Below are 20,034 nucleotides of genomic sequence, written 5' to 3' on the forward strand. Positions count from 1 at the left end.
AGGAAAATTTATTCGGCTAACGATAATTTCGGCTTATGATGAGCTCTCAGGAACGGATTAATATCGTAAGGTGGGGTTCCACTGTAGAGGCATGAAGATGACAAAGTAAAACACTTACAGCAACATCCGCAACTGCCACTTACTCGATAATATTTTATTCTACAGTAGAACCTCGAGTTTCGGCCGCCCCAAGTTTCGACCATTTTGAGTTTCGGACACTTTTTTCGGCTAAATTTTGCCTTGAATTTCCAACAGTACCTTGAGTTTCGGCCGCCGTGCCAGACCTGTCCGCCTGCCCACACCTGCCTGCACCCACACAAAGCATCCCACACATGCATTGCGGGTCAGTCTGGCTTCGTTTTGCCTTGAGTGAACATTATCCTGCGCTTTCATCCAAACATTTCACAATAATCCATTGTTTTTTCTGCTTGTTGATTGAGTGCAACTGCTACATAATTAACCATGGGCCCAAAGAAACTTTCTAGTGCCAGCACCTTTTTAAAGAAAGTGAGAAACACTATAGAATTGAAGAAAGAAATTGTAGCAAAGTACGAAAGTGGAGGAAGAAGAGAGAGGGGAGAATGTCCTTTCTTCAGTGATTCTACGATACGTATGATACTAAAGCAGCAGGAGTCAATAAAGTCTATAGCACCAGCCAGTGATAAAGTGTAGCATTAACAGTGTAGCAAGTAAGTTAAGCGAGTAAAGGACAGAAAAAGGGCACAAAACCAACTCCTCCAATGTCATTGGAGGTATATAGAGTCACTGACAACACCGCCGCCACAACCACCACTATATGGCTTATGCTGCCAGTATCTCTTATAACCCAAAAACACCACCACCACCACTCATGACATATATAATGATACATTTTATTCATTCTAGAGTATATATCATGTTTCTATGTTATTAATATTTTTTATTATGTCATATTAGATCAATTACGATAGATAAATAAGCCGTAGAGTTGATATTAGCATCACATTGAAGGAGTATCTTGTCCTGTTTCCAAACAAATTCTCCTCCTCCCTGTCTTCCATAAGCCAACAAGAGTCTTCAGTAAAGATATGTAATGTTTATATTTATTTATATTTGTTTCTCATTGTTTTCTGTATGCAAAACTATATTTATTTGACTTTCGAACAATTTGAGTTTCGGCCGAGCTTCTGCAATAGATTATTGCTGAAACTCAAGGTTCCACTGAACTTTTTTCTCTCAGTTTTGAATATTTAATTTTTTCAAGTAACTTTTGTGGCCTGTGAGACCAACATAGTGTATAATGTAAATATACCCACTCATTGTATGCAATACAATAACCGCACAAACACTGTTATCATTATATTGTTTACAAACCGTGTTTACACAAACGAACAATAAAAAAAAGTGTTTTTTTACTATTGTTCTGTAATATATATATACACATACAGAGTCACTGGACACATTCCTAGAAGTGCTGCAGCTTGTGGAACTCTTTGAAACATGGTGTTATGCACAGTGCTGTTTTACACTCACATAAAACGAGTGTCTCTGTGTTTTTGTTGGCGGGATGTTGTGGTTGTGCAGGTTGTGGTTATGCAGGTTGTTGTGGATATGGTTTGGCTGTGTAGGTTGTTGTGATTGTGCAGGCTGTTGTGGCTGAGTAGGTTGTGGTTGTGGTTGTTCAGGCTGTTGTGGTGTGTGGGTGGTTGAAGCAGGCCTGTCTTGTGGATGTGATGAGTCAGCAGCATGGCTACCAGCCTGGGTACATGACGCATTACAAAACCACAACTGCCACCTGCTACCACATTTATATACCATCCCAACTGTAACATTACCCATTACTCATACCATCTTCCCCACCAACCCACACGGAAATAAGTCACTTTGAGTTTTTTGGGTTATCCTAGGTTGATGTTCGTCTGGGTCGTCCTTCCTTCCTTCCTACCTTCCTTCCTTCCATCCTTACTTCTTCCTTCCTTCTGGTTTCCTGGGTACTGCTTTCAGTCACAAACTCCTCAAAACCATGAAATTCATCTTCACTGACACTTCCATTTGTGTTATAACTGTCACGTGAGAAAAGAAGAGTTCCAATTCGCCGGGAAGTGAGGGTTTTCTTACCATGAAGCATGGAAAACAAGGTGTACTGAAATGTCATTCCCACATTGCACCACTGGCTCCACAATTTATTTTTATACTGTGCACAGTGACCACGCAGACCCATTCTCTCACATGTAGGCCTACCAGCTTTCTCCCACTAGATATGAAGGTGCCAGAATTTTGGCATAGTATTGTGGGGCCGACACTGGCTATCAAGCCATAACACTACGGGACCGACACTGAAAGGGTTAAAACGCCAATTTAAATTGAAGCGTATTTTTGTATGGTATTTATGGTTGTATTCTCGTTTTCTGGGTCTCATTTGACAGAATGGAAGATATATTATAGAAATAGAAATGATTTTGACTGGTTTCACGATGAAAAGTACCTTGAAATTTATCTCAAAGTAGCAGAAATGTTCAATTTTTACCAATGTTCAAGAGTAAACAAATGACATCACCATCCAATATGTGTCCAACTGGTCAGTCTAATATGCAATCACATATGGGTTGACATTATATATGCAATTATGTAATAATTCAGGAGTCTGCATAAGAGTAAATCTTCTATTTTTTATGAGAATAAAAATTCAAAATGGAAAGCAAGAGTAATATAAGAGGGGCCTGGAGACATGACTAATGATCAGAGAAAATGTTATTTTAGTGCTGGTAATGTCTGTATTGTTTATTCTGGACCCTATTTTGAAATTGGCCTCTTTTGAAATTTGCATGAAATTGGCCAAATTGCCAATTTCTGACCACTTTATTGGGTAGTTGAAATCAGTATATGGCCAGTTTCTTGTTCTCAATCGATAGAACAAATGGAGTTCTAGAGAAATAGCTATGAGTTTGGTCGACTGGAACAATGGAATTGGTCGAAAATAAAACTGAAAGTGGGTGAAATCGCCGATGAATATATATTGCCGAGACCGGTAACTTTGCGAGAACATAATTCCATAAGTTTTCCATCAAATTTCATACTTCTCATGTCATTACCATTTCGAAAAGATTCTCTATCCTTTCATAAGAAAAAAATATTTTTTTTTTTTAAATTCTTCAACACTGAGAGTGAGTTCAGGATCAGGGGTCTCAACAGTGAGATTTCATTTCATTTTAATTTTTTTTTACACATTGTAGAAACAAGTGGAAAGTAATATTGATAAAAAATTAGTGAATACTTACTTCATAACTGTATAACTCAACAGATGCAAGCTTTATGTACTTAATTTTTTTGCTTTGTTTTAGAGAGCAATACTTCTTTCTTGATAACTTCTTAAACTCGAAGCCCCGTCTTCCCTTCTTTTGGCAGCGGGCATTATAGAATAACTGAAAAAGTTAACAAGAAATACGTAAATTACTACCATATACACTACATAGATCACATGCACATACACTATATGACACCTTGTGGAGGAGATGAATATCTAGTGATGCCGTAGTATGCTCAACTCACATCTGAGAGAAGCCCAGGTTGAATCCTGAATGAGATGAGGCATGGCAAAGGCTCCTAACATGTATTATCTGTGTTACTTAGCAATAAACAGATACCTGGGAGTTACTTGACTGTTATGAGTCACAACATTGAGAAAACCTAAAAAAAATTACCTCAAAGGAAACATGCCACACTTACTGGCTGTTTTGGGTTATCCTAGGTGCTACAAAAAGGAGATATCTATATAGACATCTCCAGAGAATACTATAAGGCCTCCCCCTCTAGCATTCAGCCTGTTTCTGGTTTTTGTAGCAAGTTGTTAGAAGAAGATCAGGTCTAGTTATCCCTTGACTTGAGTGAAATATTGATAGAGTTTTGGGATTACAACTAGGTGATAATAATCCAACGAAATAAAATTTGAGATCTTTAATGCAAGAGGTGTCTAAGTGGATAATATTACATAACTTAGGATACAAGCTCCTTCATATCTCTTGTAGTGCAATACTGAATTGTATGCATGGTAATACATCGCTGAGGGCACTTTTCAAACAGTACAAATCGTGAGCAATTTACTATGATGAGATATACTCTCGAATACGAATAATACAAATATGTAATGTCTCAGTAAGATTTGACTCAAAATAGACATAAATAGTGAAAGACAATAAGTCCTCAAATAATCCATCTTCTTGACCATCAAGGCAATCAAAACAGCTAGTTTGAACAAAATGATGAAACATTCACCAAGCAGCAATAATGTACCAAGCAGCTGCACAGCATCAGGAACAAGGAGACAAAATAACACCCTAACTTAGGACCATTAGCAGATCCTCCATAAAAGGCATAAAACTCCATTAACCCTCTGACTGCTTCGGTCGTATATATACGTCTTACGAGCTACCGTGTTTGACGTATATATACAGTGGACCCCCGCATACCGATGGCATCACATAACGATTAATCCGCATACCGCTTGCTTTAATCGCAAAAATTTTGCCTCGCATACCGCTTAAAAACCCGCTCACCGATTTTCGTCTGAGACGCGTCCAATGTGCGGCCTGAGCCACGCTCACATGTTCCACCGGTGGCATTGTTTACCAGCCAGCCTCCGCGGTAACATCCAAGCATACAATCGGAATATTTCATATTATTACAGTGTTTTCGGTGCTTTTTCTGGAAAATAAGTGACTATGGGCCCCAAGAAAGCTTCTAGTGCCAACCCTACAGCAATAAGGGTGAGAATTACAATAGAGATGAAGAAAAAGATCATTGATAAGTATGAAAGTGGAGTGCATGTCTCCGAGCTGGCCAGGTTGTATAATAAACCCCAATCAACCATCGCTACTATTGGTGGTACAGCTGCTGCTGCTGCACTGTCAGCTGCTGCTGCTGCTGCTGTAGCATCGTCTGCTGCTGCTGTAACATCGTCTGTTGCTGCTGTAGCATCGTCTGTTGCTGCTGTACCACCGTCAGCTGCTGCTGCTGCTGTAGCATCGTCTGCTGCTGCTGTAGCATCGTCTGTTGCTGCTGTATCACCGTCAGCTGCTGCTGCTGCTGTAGCACCGTTGTTGGTGTGGCTTATTGAGAATACCAAGAAACAATTAACCCCAGAGGATTTTCCACCCAGGATAACCCAAAAAAGTCAGTGTCATCGAAGACTGTCTAACTTATTTCCATTGGGGTCCTTAATCTTGTCTCCCAGGATGCAACCCACCCAAGTCGACTAACACCCAGGTGAACAGGGAAAAATGCCTGGAACTAGTGCTCATATTGGTGAATTTAAAGCCAGCAAAGGTTCATTTGAGAGATTTAAGAATCATAGTGGCATACACAGTGTGATAAGGCCTGTTCTGGAAGAAAATGCCAAACAGGACCAACAGTACTCAGGAGGAAAAGGCACTCCCAGGACACAGTGTCTCATCAGTCATTGCTGCATCTTCAATAAAGGTAAGTGTCATTTATTCTTCATTTAGTAGACTAGTACATGCACAATATATACTGTGCATGTACTACTCTACTATTGTGCATGTATCCTTCTCTTTGTGTGTGGGAAAATGTATATTTCATGTGGTAAAAATTTTTTTTTCATACTTTTGGGTGTCTTGCACGGATTAATTTGATTTCCATTATTTCTTATGGGGAAAATTCATTCGCATACCGATTATTTCGCATAACAATTACCCCTCTTGCACGGATTAAAATCGTTATGCGGGGGTCCACTGTACTCATAAATTCTAGCGGCTTCAAATCAAGCAGGAGAAAGCTGGTAGGCCCACATGTGAGAGAATGGGTCTGTGTGGTCAGTGTGCACCATATAAAAAAAATCCTGAAGCACACAGTGCATAATGAGAAAAAAAAAACTCAGACGGTTTTTTTTTAATTAAAATACCAAATTTGTGGTCTATTTTTGTATAGTATTTATGGTTGTATTCTCGTTTTCTTGGTCTCATTTGATAGAATGGAAAACATATTATAGAAATAGTGATTTTGATTGGTTTTACTATAAAAAGAACCTGGAAAAGAAGCTCAAAGTACGGGAAATGTTTGATTTTTGCCGAGGTTCAAAAGTAAACAAATGATGTCATTGCCCAATAAATGTCCAACTAGTCATTCTAATATGCAGTCATGAATGGGTTGACATTATTTGTGCAGTTATTACAGTATTGCAGTAGTCTGCATAACAGTAAATCTTCTATTTTTTGTTTGAATAAAAATTCAAAATAGAAAGCAAGAGTAATATCAGAGGGGCCTGGAGATGTTACTGATGAGCAAAGAAAATGTTATTTTAGAGCCAGGAATGTCTGGATTGTTCATTCTGGACCTTATTTTGAAATTGTCATATTTTTTAATTTTCATGAAATTGGCCAAATTGCAAATTTCTGACCATGTTATTAGGTAGTTGAAGTTGGTAAATGGGGAGTTTCTTGTACTCAACCGATAGAAAAAATAGAGTTCTAAAGAAATAGCTATGAGTTTGGTCAACTAGAACAATGGAATTAGCCGAAAATAGGGCTCAAAGTGGGCGAAATCGCCGATTTGTAAATATCGCCGAGGTTGCTAACTTCACGAGAGTGTAATTCCGTCAGTTTTCCATCAAATCTCGTTCTTTTGGTGTCATTACAATTGGTAAAAGATTCTTTATCATTTCATAAGAATTTTTTTTTTTTAAATTTTGCAACACCAGGAGACACCTCAGGATTGGGGGTTGCAACAGTCAAGGGGTTATCCCTTTCAGGGTTTTGGCCGCACTAGTACGGCTTACGCACCAGGGTTTTTGACGTACTAGTACGCCTAAATTCTAGCGCCCTCAAATCTAGTGAGAGATAGCTGGTAGGCCTACATATGAAAGAATGGGTCTATGTGATCAGTGTGCACAGTATAAAAAAAAATCCTGCAGCACACAGTGCGTAATGAGAAAAAAAAAAACTTTGACCGTGTTTTAGGATTAAAACAGCGACTTTGCACTGTATTTTTGTATGGTATTTATTGTTGTATTCTAGTTTTCCTGGTCTCATTCTATAGACTGGAAGACATATTACAGAAATTGAGATGATTTTGACTGATTTTACAATGAAAAATACCTTGAAATTGAGCTCAAAGTAACAGAAATGTTCGATTTTTACCAAAGTTCAAAAGTAAACAAATCATGCTATGCGTCCAATACACATCAACTAGTGAGTCTAATATTCTTTCACAAGTGTGCTGATATTATTTATGCCATTTTTGACACTAATGCAGTAGTCTGCATAACAGTAAATCTTCTATTTTTTGTGAGAATAAAAATTCAAAATGGAAAGCAAAAGAATGTAAGAGGGGCATTGGGACATGGCTAATGAACAGAGAAAATGTCACTTTAGTGCCAGGAATGTCTTTCTTGTTTATTCTGGACCCTATTTGGAAATTGGCATCTTTTGAAATTTGTGTGAAATTGGCAAAACTGCTAAATTCTGACCACTATATTGGATAGTTGAAATTGGTAAATGGGTGGTTTCTTGCACTCATTCGATATAAAAAATGGAGTTCGAGCAAAATATTCATTATCTTTGTCGACTAGTACAGTGGAATTGGCCGAAAATAGGGCTCAAAGTGGGCAAAATCGCCAATGCATAAACATCGTTGAGACCACTAACTTCGCGAAAGCATAATTCCGTAAGTTTTCCATCAAATTTCATACTTTTGGTGTCATTATGATTGGGAAAAGATTCTCTATCTTTTCATAAGAAAAAATTATTTTTTTTTTTAAATTTGGGCGACCCTGAGAACAAGTTTCTGAGAGGGCCTGTCAACCCTGAAAGGGTTAATACTGAATCAAAGTTCAGCATAACCAAATCTCTGACTACGACAATGCGTAGATGCCACAAAGCAGGTCAGAAGCTTCAGCTTCAGACCAGGTTGGAGAGTGTCTCCACACGATACACAACCTCTGCAAAACGTCAAAACCACTAAGTCTGAATGAGAGGTAGGTTTCAAAAACACCAGTAAAACCATACTCTACCAAAACAGAATCTAAATGACGAACAAACAACCAGAGATGAGAGAGATCCCTGGAGAGATGTTGCTAGAACCAGAAGCAGATGGGGAAAGAGGTATGGACTGCAAGCCACACATCGGCTGAGATCACATGATTCGCCCGTGCTACTCCAGCGGGGCGTGAGGTACCACCTGACACAAACAAGCGAGCGGCAGGTAGCAAGGAAGTTTGTGAGGGTGGACAGCCAATCACAACTATTCAACAGCAAGCACAGTGAGAAGAGTAATACATGTTACATCCTACCTACATACATAGCTAATATAGTAAGTCAAATAATAATATAAAGCAAGATACATATTTTCATTTCATGTATGAGTGAGATGAAAGTGCTGAATGATGATGAAAGTACAGTGGACCCCCGCATAACGATGGCATCACATAGCGATTTTTCCACATAACGATTACTTTTATCGCAAAATTTTTGCCGCGCATACCGATTAAAAACCCGCTTACCGATTTTCGTCCGAGACGCGTCCAATGTGCCCTCAGCCAGCCTCACATGTGCCGCCCCGTCCCATTGTTTACCAGCCAGCCTCCGCGGTAACATCCAAGCATACACTCGGAATATTTCGTATTATTACAGTATTTTCGGTGCTGTTTCTGGAAAATAAGTGACCATGGGCCCCAAGAAAGCTTCTAGTGCCAACCCTACACCTCAAAGGGTAAGAATTACTATAGAGATGAAGAAAGAGATAATTGATAAGTATGAAAGTGGAGTGCGTATAGCCGACCTAGTCAAGCTGTACAAGAAACCCCAATCAACCATCGCTACTATTGTGGGCACCAGAAAGACAATCAAGGAAGCTGTTCTTGCCAAAGGTTCAACTGTGTTTTCGAAACAAAGATCGCAAGTGATGGAAGATGTTGAGAGACTCTTATTGGTGTGGATAAATGAAAAACAGATAGCAGGAGATAGCATCTCTCAAGCGATCATATGTGAAAAGGCTAGGAAGTTGCATGAGGATTTAATTAAAAAAATGCCTGCAACTAGTGATGATGTGAGTGAATTTAAGGCCAGCAAAGGTTGGTTTGAGAGATTTAAGAAGCGTAGTGGCATCCATAGTGTGATAAGGCATGGTGAGGCTGCCAGTTCGGACCACAAAGCGGCTGAAAAATATGTGCAGGAATTCAAGGAGTACATAGAAACTGAAGGACTGAAACCTGAACAAGTGTTTAATTGTGATGAAACAGGCCTGTTCTGGAAGAAAATGCCAAGCAGGACCTACATTACTCAGGAGGAAAAGGCACTCCCAGGACATAAGCCTATGAAAGACAGGCTTACTTTGTTGATGTGTGCCAATGCTACTGGTGATTGCAAAGTGAAGCCTTTATTAGTGTATCACTCTGAAACTCCCAGAGCGTTCAGGCAAAAGAATGTCCTCAAGGATAATTTGTGTGTGCTGTGGAGGGCAAACAGTAAGGCATGGGTCACTAGGGAATTTTTCTATAACTGGTTACACCATGCATTTGCCCCCAATGTGAAAAATTACCTAACTGAAAAGAAATTAGAACTTAAGTGCCTCCTGGTGTTAGACAATGCCCCTGGTCATCCTACAGACGTGGCAGAGCGACTTTATGGGGACATGAGCTTCATTAAGGTGAAGTTTTTGCCTCCTAATACCACTCCTCTCCTGCAGCCCATGGACCAGCAGGTTATTTCCAACTTCAAGAAACTGTACACAAAAGCTCTGTTTGAAAGGTGCTTTGTAATGACCTCAGAAACTCAACTGACTCTAAGAGAGTTTTGGAGAGATCACTTTAATATCCTCAATTGTGTAAACCTTATAGGTAAGGCTTGGGAGGAAGTGACAAAGAGGACCTTGAACTCTGCTTGGAAGAAACTGTGGCCAGAATGTGTAGACAAAAGGGATTTTGAAGGGTTTGAGGCTAACCCTGAGAATCCTGTGCCAGTTGAGGAATCCATTGTGGCATTGGGAAAGTCCTTGGGGTTGGAGGTTAGTGGGGAGGATGTGGAAGAGTTGGTGGAGGAGGACAATGAAGAACTAACCACTGATGAGCTGATAGATCAACTTCAAGAGCAAGAGGCCAGACCTGAGGAAACTGGTTCAGAGGAGGGGAGAGAGAAATTGAAGAAGTTGCCTACTACAAAGATAAAGGAAATCTGTGCTAAGTGGCTTGAAGTGCAAACCTTCATGGATGAAAATCACCCTCACACAGCTATTGCAAGCCGTGCTGGTGATTATTACACTGACAATGTTGTGAAACACTTTAGGCAAGTCATAAAGGAACGAGAGGTACAGGCCACTATGGACAGATATCTTGTGCGAAAGAAGTCCAGTGACTCTGAAGCTGGCCCTAGTGGCATTAAAAGAAGAAGGGAAGTAACCCCAGAAAAGGACTTACTACCTCAAGTCCTAATGGAAGGGGATTCCCCTTCTAAACACTAACACACTCTCTCCCCTCCTCCCATCCCATCAATCATCACCAGATCTTCAATAAAAGTAAGTGTCATTTAATTGTGCATGCCTTTTTCAGTTTGTGTGTATTAAAATTAACATTTCATGTGGTAAAAAAAATTTTTTTTCATACTTTTGGGCGTCTTGCACAGATTAATTTTATTTCCATTATTTCTTATGGGGAAAATTCATTCGCATAACGATTATTTCGCATAACGATGAGCCCTCTTGCACGGATTAAAATCGTTAACCGGGGGTCCACTGTATTTTCATTTTGGGGATTTTCTTTTTGGGTCACACTGCCTAGGTGGGAAACAGCCGACTTTTAAAAAAAAAATTAATTTTAGTTATTAATGAAAATATCAGCAATATCAAATTATATGAAAAGGCAAATATGTACGTACAGGGGACCCCAAGATTACAACGTCATCAGATTACATAAAATTCAGATTAAGTAATATTTTTGCGTCAAAATATTGGCTCACTTAACGACAAAGAACTCAGTTAAAGTCGTTCGTCCCGAACGTGTCTGCATGGCCTGAGCAGCCCAGCCACTCCATATACAGCCAGTGTGCCATTGTTTACAAGCCAGTGAGGACAATTCCACCTTATATGCAATACATTTTGTATTCCATTGTTTTTAGTGCTTGTAACTGCTAAATAGTGCCAGCCCTGTGGTAAAGATGGTGAGAAATACAGTGGACCCCCACCTTACGATGGCATCACGTTATGTTAAATCCACCATACGATACATTTTAAACGCAAAAATTTTGCCTCGCCTCACGCTAAAAAACACCTCACGCGATGCGTCCGAGACGCATCCCACGTGTGGCCTGAGTGCGCCTCAGCTGCCCTGTGGGTGCCAGTGTTTACAAGCCAGGCAGTGTGGTCGCATCCACGCATACAATCGGTACATTTCATATTATCACAGCGTTTTTAGTGATTGTACCTGCAAAATAAGTCACCATGGGCCCCAAGAAAGCTTCTAGTGCCAACCGTGCAGTAAAAAAGGTGAAAATTACTATGGAAATGAAGAAAGAGATAATTGCTAAGTACCAAAGTGGAGTGCGTGTCTCGGAGCTGACCAGGATGTACACCAAACCCCAATCGACCATCGCTACTATTGTGGCCAATAAAATGGCAATCAAGGAAGCTGTTCTTGCAAAAGGTGCAAGTTTGTTTTCGAAACAGAGATTGCAAGTACTCAAAGATGTTGAGAGACTGTTATTGGTGTGGATAAACGAAAAACAGATAACAGGAGATACCATCTCCCAAGCGATCATATGTAAAAAGGGTGGGAAATACGTACTATCGTACCACAGTCAGCTGCTGCTGGACCACCATCAGCTGTTGCTGCACCACCATCAGCTGTTGCTGCACCACAGTCAGCTGTTGCTGAACCACGGTCAGCTGCTGCTGCACCACGGTCAGCTGCTGCTGCACCACGGTCAGCTGCTGCTGCACCACCATCAGCTGCTGCTGCACCACCATCAGCTGCTGCTGCACCACCATCAGCTGCTGCTGCAGCACCGTCAGCTGCTACTGCACCACCGTCAGGTGCTGCTGCACCACCGTCAGGTGCTGCTGCACCACCGTCAGGTGCTGCTGCACCACCGTCAGCTGCTTCTGCACCACAGTCAGCTGCTGCTGCACCACTGTCAGCTGTTGCTGCACCACCATCAGCTGCTGCTGTACCACAGTCAGCTGTTGCTGAACCACCATCAGCTGTTTCTGACCAACATGACTCGTCCCGAACATGTCCGTCCAGCCTGAGCGCCTCAGCTTCCCTTCCCTCATTGTTTACAAGCCAAGGTGGCCGGTTGCATGCATACATTTGATACATTTTGTATTATTCCATTGTTTATAGTGCTTGTAACTGCTAAATAAGCCACCATGGGCCCAACAAAAACTTCTAGTGCCAACCCTGTGGTAAAATGGGTGAGAAATACGTACTATCGTACCACGGTCAGCTGCTGCTGCACCAATATCAGCTGTTGCTGCACCACAGTTGGCTGTTGCTGCACCACGGTCAGCTGGTGCTGTACCACGGGCAGCTGTTGCTGCACCAGTCAGCTGTTGCTGAACCACGGTCAGCTGCTGTTGCACCATGGTCAGCTGCTGCTGCACCATGGTCAGCTGCTGCTACACCACCATCAGTTGTTGCTGCACAACAGTCAGCAGTTGCTACACCAGTCAGCTGTTGCTGAACCATGGTGAGCTGCTATTGCACCAAAGTCAGCTGTTGCTGCACCACGGTCAGCTATTGCTGCACCACGGTCAGCTGGTCCTAGTGGCATTAAAAGAAGAAGGGAAGTAACCCCGGAAAAGGACGTGCTACCTAAAGTCCTAATGGAAGGGGATTCCCCTTCTAAACATTAACAACTTCCACACTCTCCCGTCCTCCCATCCCATCAATCATCAGTCCATCGATCGATGGACTGAACACATCGACTCCAGCTGAGGGACTGATTACCTCAAACTCCTCCTCTCCTTACACCTTTCTGCTTTGTATTGGACTGATGAAGCCACCGTGTGGCAAAACGTTTCCTCAATAAAGATTTCCATATGTTGCATAAGTGTCTCAATCTTCAACATATACCATGACAATGTTGTATCCCATTTTGGGGAAATCTTAAAGAGATGCCAGAAACAGGGCTCTCTGGACAGATTTTTGGTGCAACAGGGGTCCAGTGACTCAAGTTGGTCCTAGTGCCATTAAAAAACAAAGATGGGAAGTAACCTCTGAAAAGGACTTGCTACCTGAAGTCTTTATGGAAGGGGATTCCCCTTCCAAACAACAGTAAACTCCTCCATCCTCTCCCCTTCTTCTGTCTCATCATTCGTCAATACGTCTTCAATAAAGGTACGTGTCATTTTATTATTTATTTGTTTATTTATTTATTCTGCATGTCTCATTGTTTTCTGTGTAAGGAAATGTACAGTGGACCCTCGTTTTTCGTAATTAATCCATTCCAGGGAGCATGACTATTATCGAAATTGACGATTTGTGAATCCATTTTCCCCATAAGAAATAATGTAAATCCAATTAATTTGTTCCAGACACCCAGAAGTATCAACAACATTTTTTTTTTTACCTTAAAGATAGATTTACATGCGCAAAAGAATGAACATTCAGCATGACAATTACCTTTATTGAAGGCTGTTGTTGATGAATGGAAGACAGGGAGGAGAGAGGGAAGAGAGGTTATTGTTTGGAAGGGGAATCCCCCTCCATAAGGACTCTAGGTCACTTCAGGTGTCACTTCCCTAGCTTAACCCTTTCAGGGTCCAAGGCCCAAATCTGGAGTCACGCACCAGTGTCCAAGAATTTTCAAAAAAAAAAATTTGTTATTTTTTCTTATGAAATCGTAGAGAATCTTTTTGTGAAGGTAATAAAACAAAAAGTACGAAATTTGGTGGAAAATTTACGAAATTATGCTCTCGCGAATTTTGATGTGTCAGCAACATTTACGAATCGGCGATTTTGCCGATTTTGACTCCCATTTTAGGCCAATTACATTATTCCAATCAACCAAATTCTTAGCTATTTCACTAGTATTACTTCTATTCTATCGATTAAGCACAAGAAATCGCCAAGTCAACTGTTTCAACTACAAAATAAAGTGATCGGAAATTGTTAATTTGGCCAATTTAACACAAAGTTCAAAATATTCCAATTTCAAAATAGGGTCCAGAATAAACAATGTAGGTATTCCTGGCACTAAACTAACATTTCCTCTGTTCATTAGTTATGTTTTGAGGCTTTACAAATAAATTCCATTTTGATTTTTTATTCACATAATGAATTTTTATTCACACCAAAAAATAGAAGATTTACTGTTATGCAATACTGTAATAATTGTATAAATATCATCACCATATTTGTGAATGTATATTAGACCCACCAGCTGACGTGTATTAGACGTGTGAGGTCGTTTGTTTACTCTTGAATATCGGCACAAATTTAACATTTCCGTTACTTTGAGCTCAGTTTCAAGCCATTTCCAGTGCTAAAACCAATCAAAATCATCTCTATTTCTGTAATATGTCTTCCATTCTATCAAATGAGACCAAGAAATCGCAAATACAACTATAAAAAACATACGAAAAAACACTGCAAAGTTGCTGTTTTAATCGAAAAATCATGATTTAAGTTTTTTTCTCTCATTATACACAGTGTGCTGCAGGATCTGTTTTATGTGGTGCACACATACCACATAGATGTATTCTCTCATATCTAGGCCCAAATGTACCACTCACAGTTTATCAGAGTGAGCTGAGCTCATGGCATAGATCTACGGTTTGGACCCTGAACGTAAAGCCGTAGATCTACGGGACGGACCCTGAGAGGGTTAAATATAGATTTACATGCAGAAAAGAATGCTAAATAAATGTAAAGCACTAATAAAATGTATAAATGAACATTTAACATCACACTTATCTTTTATTGAAGACTTTTGTTGATATATGGCAGACGGGGCAGAGGGAGGGGAGGCGAGTTTATTGTTGGAGAATGTGACACTAATATAAACTCTATGGCTTATTTATCTATCACAATTCAACTAATATGGCATAATAAACAATATTAATAACATAGAAACATGAAATATGCTCTAGAATGAATAAAATAAGTCATTATGAATGTCACAAGAGGTGTTGTGTTGTTGTTGTTGGGTGTATAAGGGCCACTGAGAGCATAAGCCATTCATAATGGTGGTGAAGCAGCAGCTGAGGCGGCAGTGTTTTCTGTAGCCCTATATAACTCCAACAACATTGGAGGAGTTGGTAGAATTGCTGAATCACTGAAGAAGGCACCCTCTACCACCATCACAACCACTACCACCCTCTACCACCATCACTACCACCTTCTACCACTATCACAACTGCTACTACCATCACTACCACCCTCTACCACCATCACTACCACCTTCTACCACTATCACAACTGCTACTACCATCACTACCATCTTCTACCACTATCACTACCACCATCTACCACTATCACAACCATCCTCTACCACCATCACTACCACCATCTATCACTATCACAACTGCTACCCCCCTCTACCACTATCACAACTGCTAGCACCCTCTACCACCATCATTGCCACCCTCTACCACCCTGGTGGCCTGGTGGACGTGGCCCGGTGGCCTGGTGGCTAAAGCTCCCGCTTCACACACGGAGGGCCCGGGTTCGATTCCCGGCGGGTGGAAACATTCCGACACGTTTCCTTACACCTGTTGTCCTGTTCACCTAGCAGCAAATAGGTACCTGGGTGTTAGTCGACTGGTGTGGGTCGCATCCTGGGGGACAAGATTAAGGACCCCAATGGAAATAAGTTAGACAGTCCTCGATGACGCACTGACTTTCTTGGGTTATCCTGGGTGGCTAACCCTCCGGGGTTAAAAATCCGAACGAAATCTTATCTTATCTTATCTTAATCTCACAACTACTAGCACCCTCTACCACCATCACTACCACCCTCTACCACTATCACAACTGCTACCACTCTACCACCACCACATTCGTATTTTTCTACATTCGTTTCTACATTTGTATTTTTCTACATCTGACTCTGATGGAAGTGGAAATGAAGACGAATTCTATGGCTTTGATCAATTAGTGACCGAAAGGAGTGACCAGGATATCGAAAATAGTACAGAAAATCCTGACGATCCTCAACCTTCTACCTCTGGTGTAGGCACGTTTCAGTCACCTTCAGTTATACCTCGCTGCAAGAGAAAACTAATATTTTCACTTGGCCAGGCCTCAGACTTCGGTAATGATGATGATAGTGACATGGATTGTGATTTTATTGTTCTTGACGATCATTCAAGTAGTGATAGTGAGGAATCACATTCACCAGTGAAGCATCAGTACATACGCCACCGCATGCGCTCGGGTAGTGTTCTCTATGCAGTGCCCAGGGGACGGAGTACATCCCGGAGTACATCCTGTGGCCCTACACCAGGAACAGACAGTAAAAGTGAGGATGATGTGGCTACACTTGGCATGGATAGACCACAGGCATCAGTAGGTGGTGGTATTGGTGGTGATGGTGGTAGTAGTGATGGTAGTGCCATGGGTCCCAGCCCAAGCTGGGACCCACGCCGCTGACTCCTCAGCTCAAGGACAAAGCAGAGCATCAGCCACCACCCCACCACAACCACAACTACCAGCACAACCAGCTCATGATGTCCAGTATCCACCAGCAAACCGTATCTTGGATTGGCAGCAAAATCCCAATTTTGTTCCCAAGCCCCACCAGTTTGATGACTCTCAAAGTAGAATTCTACCAACTTGTCCCCTTGGAAACACTGCAAATGAACTGAAATTCTTTGAACTATTCTTTGACCAGCCATTGATGGAAACTATTGTCAGGGAAAGTAACAAGTATTTTGAGTACACAATGGCAAATATGATCATATCACCACAGTCAAGACTACACGGGTGGAAAGAGACAACTGTTGCTGAAATGTATTTGCTTTTTGCAACAATAATGCTTATACCTCATGTCTATAAGCATAATATAAAATCATACTGGTCCACAGATCAGCTAATTGGTACCCTGGTCTTCAGTGAAATCATCGCAGTGAACAGGTTTATCTTACTGTTACGTATGTTGCACTTCTCTAACAAAACCAGGCCAGACAGAAGTGACAGGTTATACAAGATTAGAAATGTTTTTATGTATCTGAAACAAAATTTCAACATGTACTTTTATCCATTCAATAATCTTGTAATTGACGAGTCTTTGATTTTGTTCAAAGGTAGGCTGTCATTCAAGCAGTATATACAGAGCAAGAGGAAACACTTTGGTATAAAACTGTTTGTACTCTGTGACTGTGACAGTGGCCTGGTATTGGATATTGTTGTATACACGGGAAGTAAAACATTGAAAGATACCAGGATGTTATTGGGTATCTCAGGTGACGTAGTGAGAAGCATGATGGCACCTTATTTGGTAAGGGGAATACATTATACAGTGGTCCCTCGTTTTTCATAATTAATCCGTTCCTGGAGCCGTTACTAAACGAAATTTACGATTTGCGAATCAATTTTCCCCATAAGAAATACAGTGTAATGTAAATACAATTAATCCATTCCTGACACCCAGAAGTATTAAAAACAAAAAATTTTTTACATGAAATATACATATAGTACATAAACAATACAATGGGAAATGATGAATGAAACATTAACAGTATAACACTTACTTTTATTGGAGATTCTTCTTATTGTGTGGGAGACTGGAGGAGGAGAGAGATTGGATTGTTTACAGTTTGGAAGGGGAATCCCCTTCCAGCAACACCTCAGGTACCAATTGCTTCTCTTCTCTGTTTCTTAATGCCACTAGGACCACCTTGAGAGTCACTCTAGTCCTGTCTCGCAAAGTAACTGTGGAGAGAGCTCTGTTTCTGGTGTCTCTAACACTTCTCGAAAATGGCCCAAGACTTTGTCACTGTACATATTTCTCACCTTCTTTACCACAGGCTTGGCACTAGGAGCTTTCTTTGGAGCCATGGTAGCTTATTTAATAATTGCAAGCACTAAAATGAGTGGAATATTATGAAATATTTCGTAGGAGCACTTGAGGGGACATTCACTCACTGGTAAACAATACCAGACTGGCTGGGAAGGGAGGCCTCCCCGGCTCACACCATGCGTACGCGTCCCGGACGAACTACTATTCGCGAGTCAACCTATGAAAAGCGAGTCCATGTTTATATGAAAATACCCCTATGATTGGCAAAATTTACGATTGCCGAGAACTACGAAAAGCGAGGGACCACTGTATAATGATAACTGGTACACAAGCCCTTTACTCAGTGACTTCTTGCGAGTGAACATGACAGATGTGTGGCACAGTGCATTCTAATCGTAAACATATGCCCAACTTCAACACAGGTACTTGTAATGGTGAGGTGCAGGTGTTTACTGCCAATGACATCATGGCATTACGGCAGCATGACAAACGAGATGTCACATTGTTGACAACCATTCACTGTAACGAAATGCAAGATAGTGCCAAAGTTGATAGAGTGACTAATGAACGTATTCGAAAACCAGTGACAGTGATTGATTATACACAAAACATGCACTTGATTGACAAATGTGACATGCAGATTGGCTTTGTTGTGTTCGTAAGAGTTACAAGTAGTACATGAAACTTTTCTTCCATCTCATGGACATTTAAATGCTCAATGCATGTAATATGTACCAAATGAAGACTGGCAACAGACCACCGTATGGTGAATTTTGTTTGTCCGTTGTCAGACAACTCACAATGAAGTACTAGGTAACAACACCTGCTATACAAAACCGTCCTCGAACTCTTCAGGAAATACCCAAGCGTTTGAGGGAAGGTGGTCAGTTCATAATACAGCTTCCTGCAACTAAGAAGAAATTTGCTAAGAAGAAATTTGTGTTGTCTGTGCACAAACAAAACGATAGCAACTAAGACGCAAAGACACTCGGTTTATGTGCGAGGAATGTAAGGTACCTCTGTGCATGATACCTTGTTTCAAGGAGTTCCATAAGCTGCAGCAGTTCTAAAAACATGTCCAGTGATTGTACATATGTAACTATATAATAGAACATTAGTATTATACAAGATTTCTTCATGTTTACTGTAGTAAACAAAAGTGGTAAACAATACAGTGGACCCCGGTTCGCGATATTAATCCGTTCCTGAGAGCTCATCGTAAACCAAAATTATCCAAAAGCGAATCAATTTTCCCCGTAAGAAATAATGGAAATCAAATTAATCCGTGCAGACCACCCAAAAGTATGAAAAAAAAAACTTTTACCACATAAAATATTAAGTTTAATGCAATAGAATAATTACAATAACAATAGAAAAATAACAATAGAGTAATTGACACTTACCTTTAATGAAGATCTGGTGATGATTGATGGGATGGGAGGAGGGGAGAGTGTTGAACCTATTGTTTAGAGGGGGAATCCCCCTCCATTAGGACTTGAGGTAGCAAGTCCTTTTCCGGGGTTGCTTCCCTTCTTCTTTTAATGCCACTAGGACCAGCTTGAGAGTCACTGGACTTCTGTCGCACAACATATCTGTCCATAGAGGTCTGTACCTCTCGTTCCTTTATGACTTTCCTAAAGTGGTTCACAACAGTGTCATTGTACAGGTTACCAACACGGCTTGCAGTAGCTGTGTGAGGGTGATTTTCATCAAAAAAGGTTTGCACTTTAAGCCACATTGCACACATTTCCTTAATCTTTGAAGTAGACAACTTCTTCAATTTCTCTATGCCCTCCTCTGGAGCAGTTTCCTCAGGATTGGCCTCTTGCTGTTGAAGATGATCTAGCACCTCATCAGTGGTTAGTTCGTCATTGTCCTCCTCCATCAACTCTTCCACATCCTCCCCACTAACCTCCAATCCCAAGGACTTCCTCAATGCCACAATGGATTCCTCAACTGGCATAGGCTTCTCAGGGTTAGCCTCAAACTCTTCAAAATCCCTTTTGTCTACACATTCTGGCCACAGTTTTTTCCAAGCAGAGCTCAAGGTCCTCTTAGTCACTCCCTCCCAAGCCTTACCTATAAGGTTTAC

At 40.9% G+C, this 20,034-nt stretch overlaps 1 protein-coding gene across 5 annotated transcripts in view; it reads right to left on the reverse strand.

Moving 5' to 3' along the window:
• Positions 1-20,034, reverse strand: part of LOC128688240 (uncharacterized) — a 254,209-nt gene that overhangs the window by 37,175 nt on the left and 197,000 nt on the right. For all 5 annotated transcript variants that reach the window (XM_070082241.1, XM_070082252.1, XM_070082248.1 and 2 more), the window contains one exon: positions 3,258-3,401. In XM_070082241.1, coding sequence (XP_069938342.1) covers positions 3,258-3,401 — 144 coding nt within the window. The remainder of the gene's footprint in view (positions 1-3,257; positions 3,402-20,034) is intronic.

This window comes from Cherax quadricarinatus, chromosome 1 (assembly GCF_038502225.1).
Source record: "Cherax quadricarinatus isolate ZL_2023a chromosome 1, ASM3850222v1, whole genome shotgun sequence".
Classification (NCBI taxonomy): Eukaryota; Metazoa; Arthropoda; class Malacostraca; order Decapoda; family Parastacidae; genus Cherax; species Cherax quadricarinatus.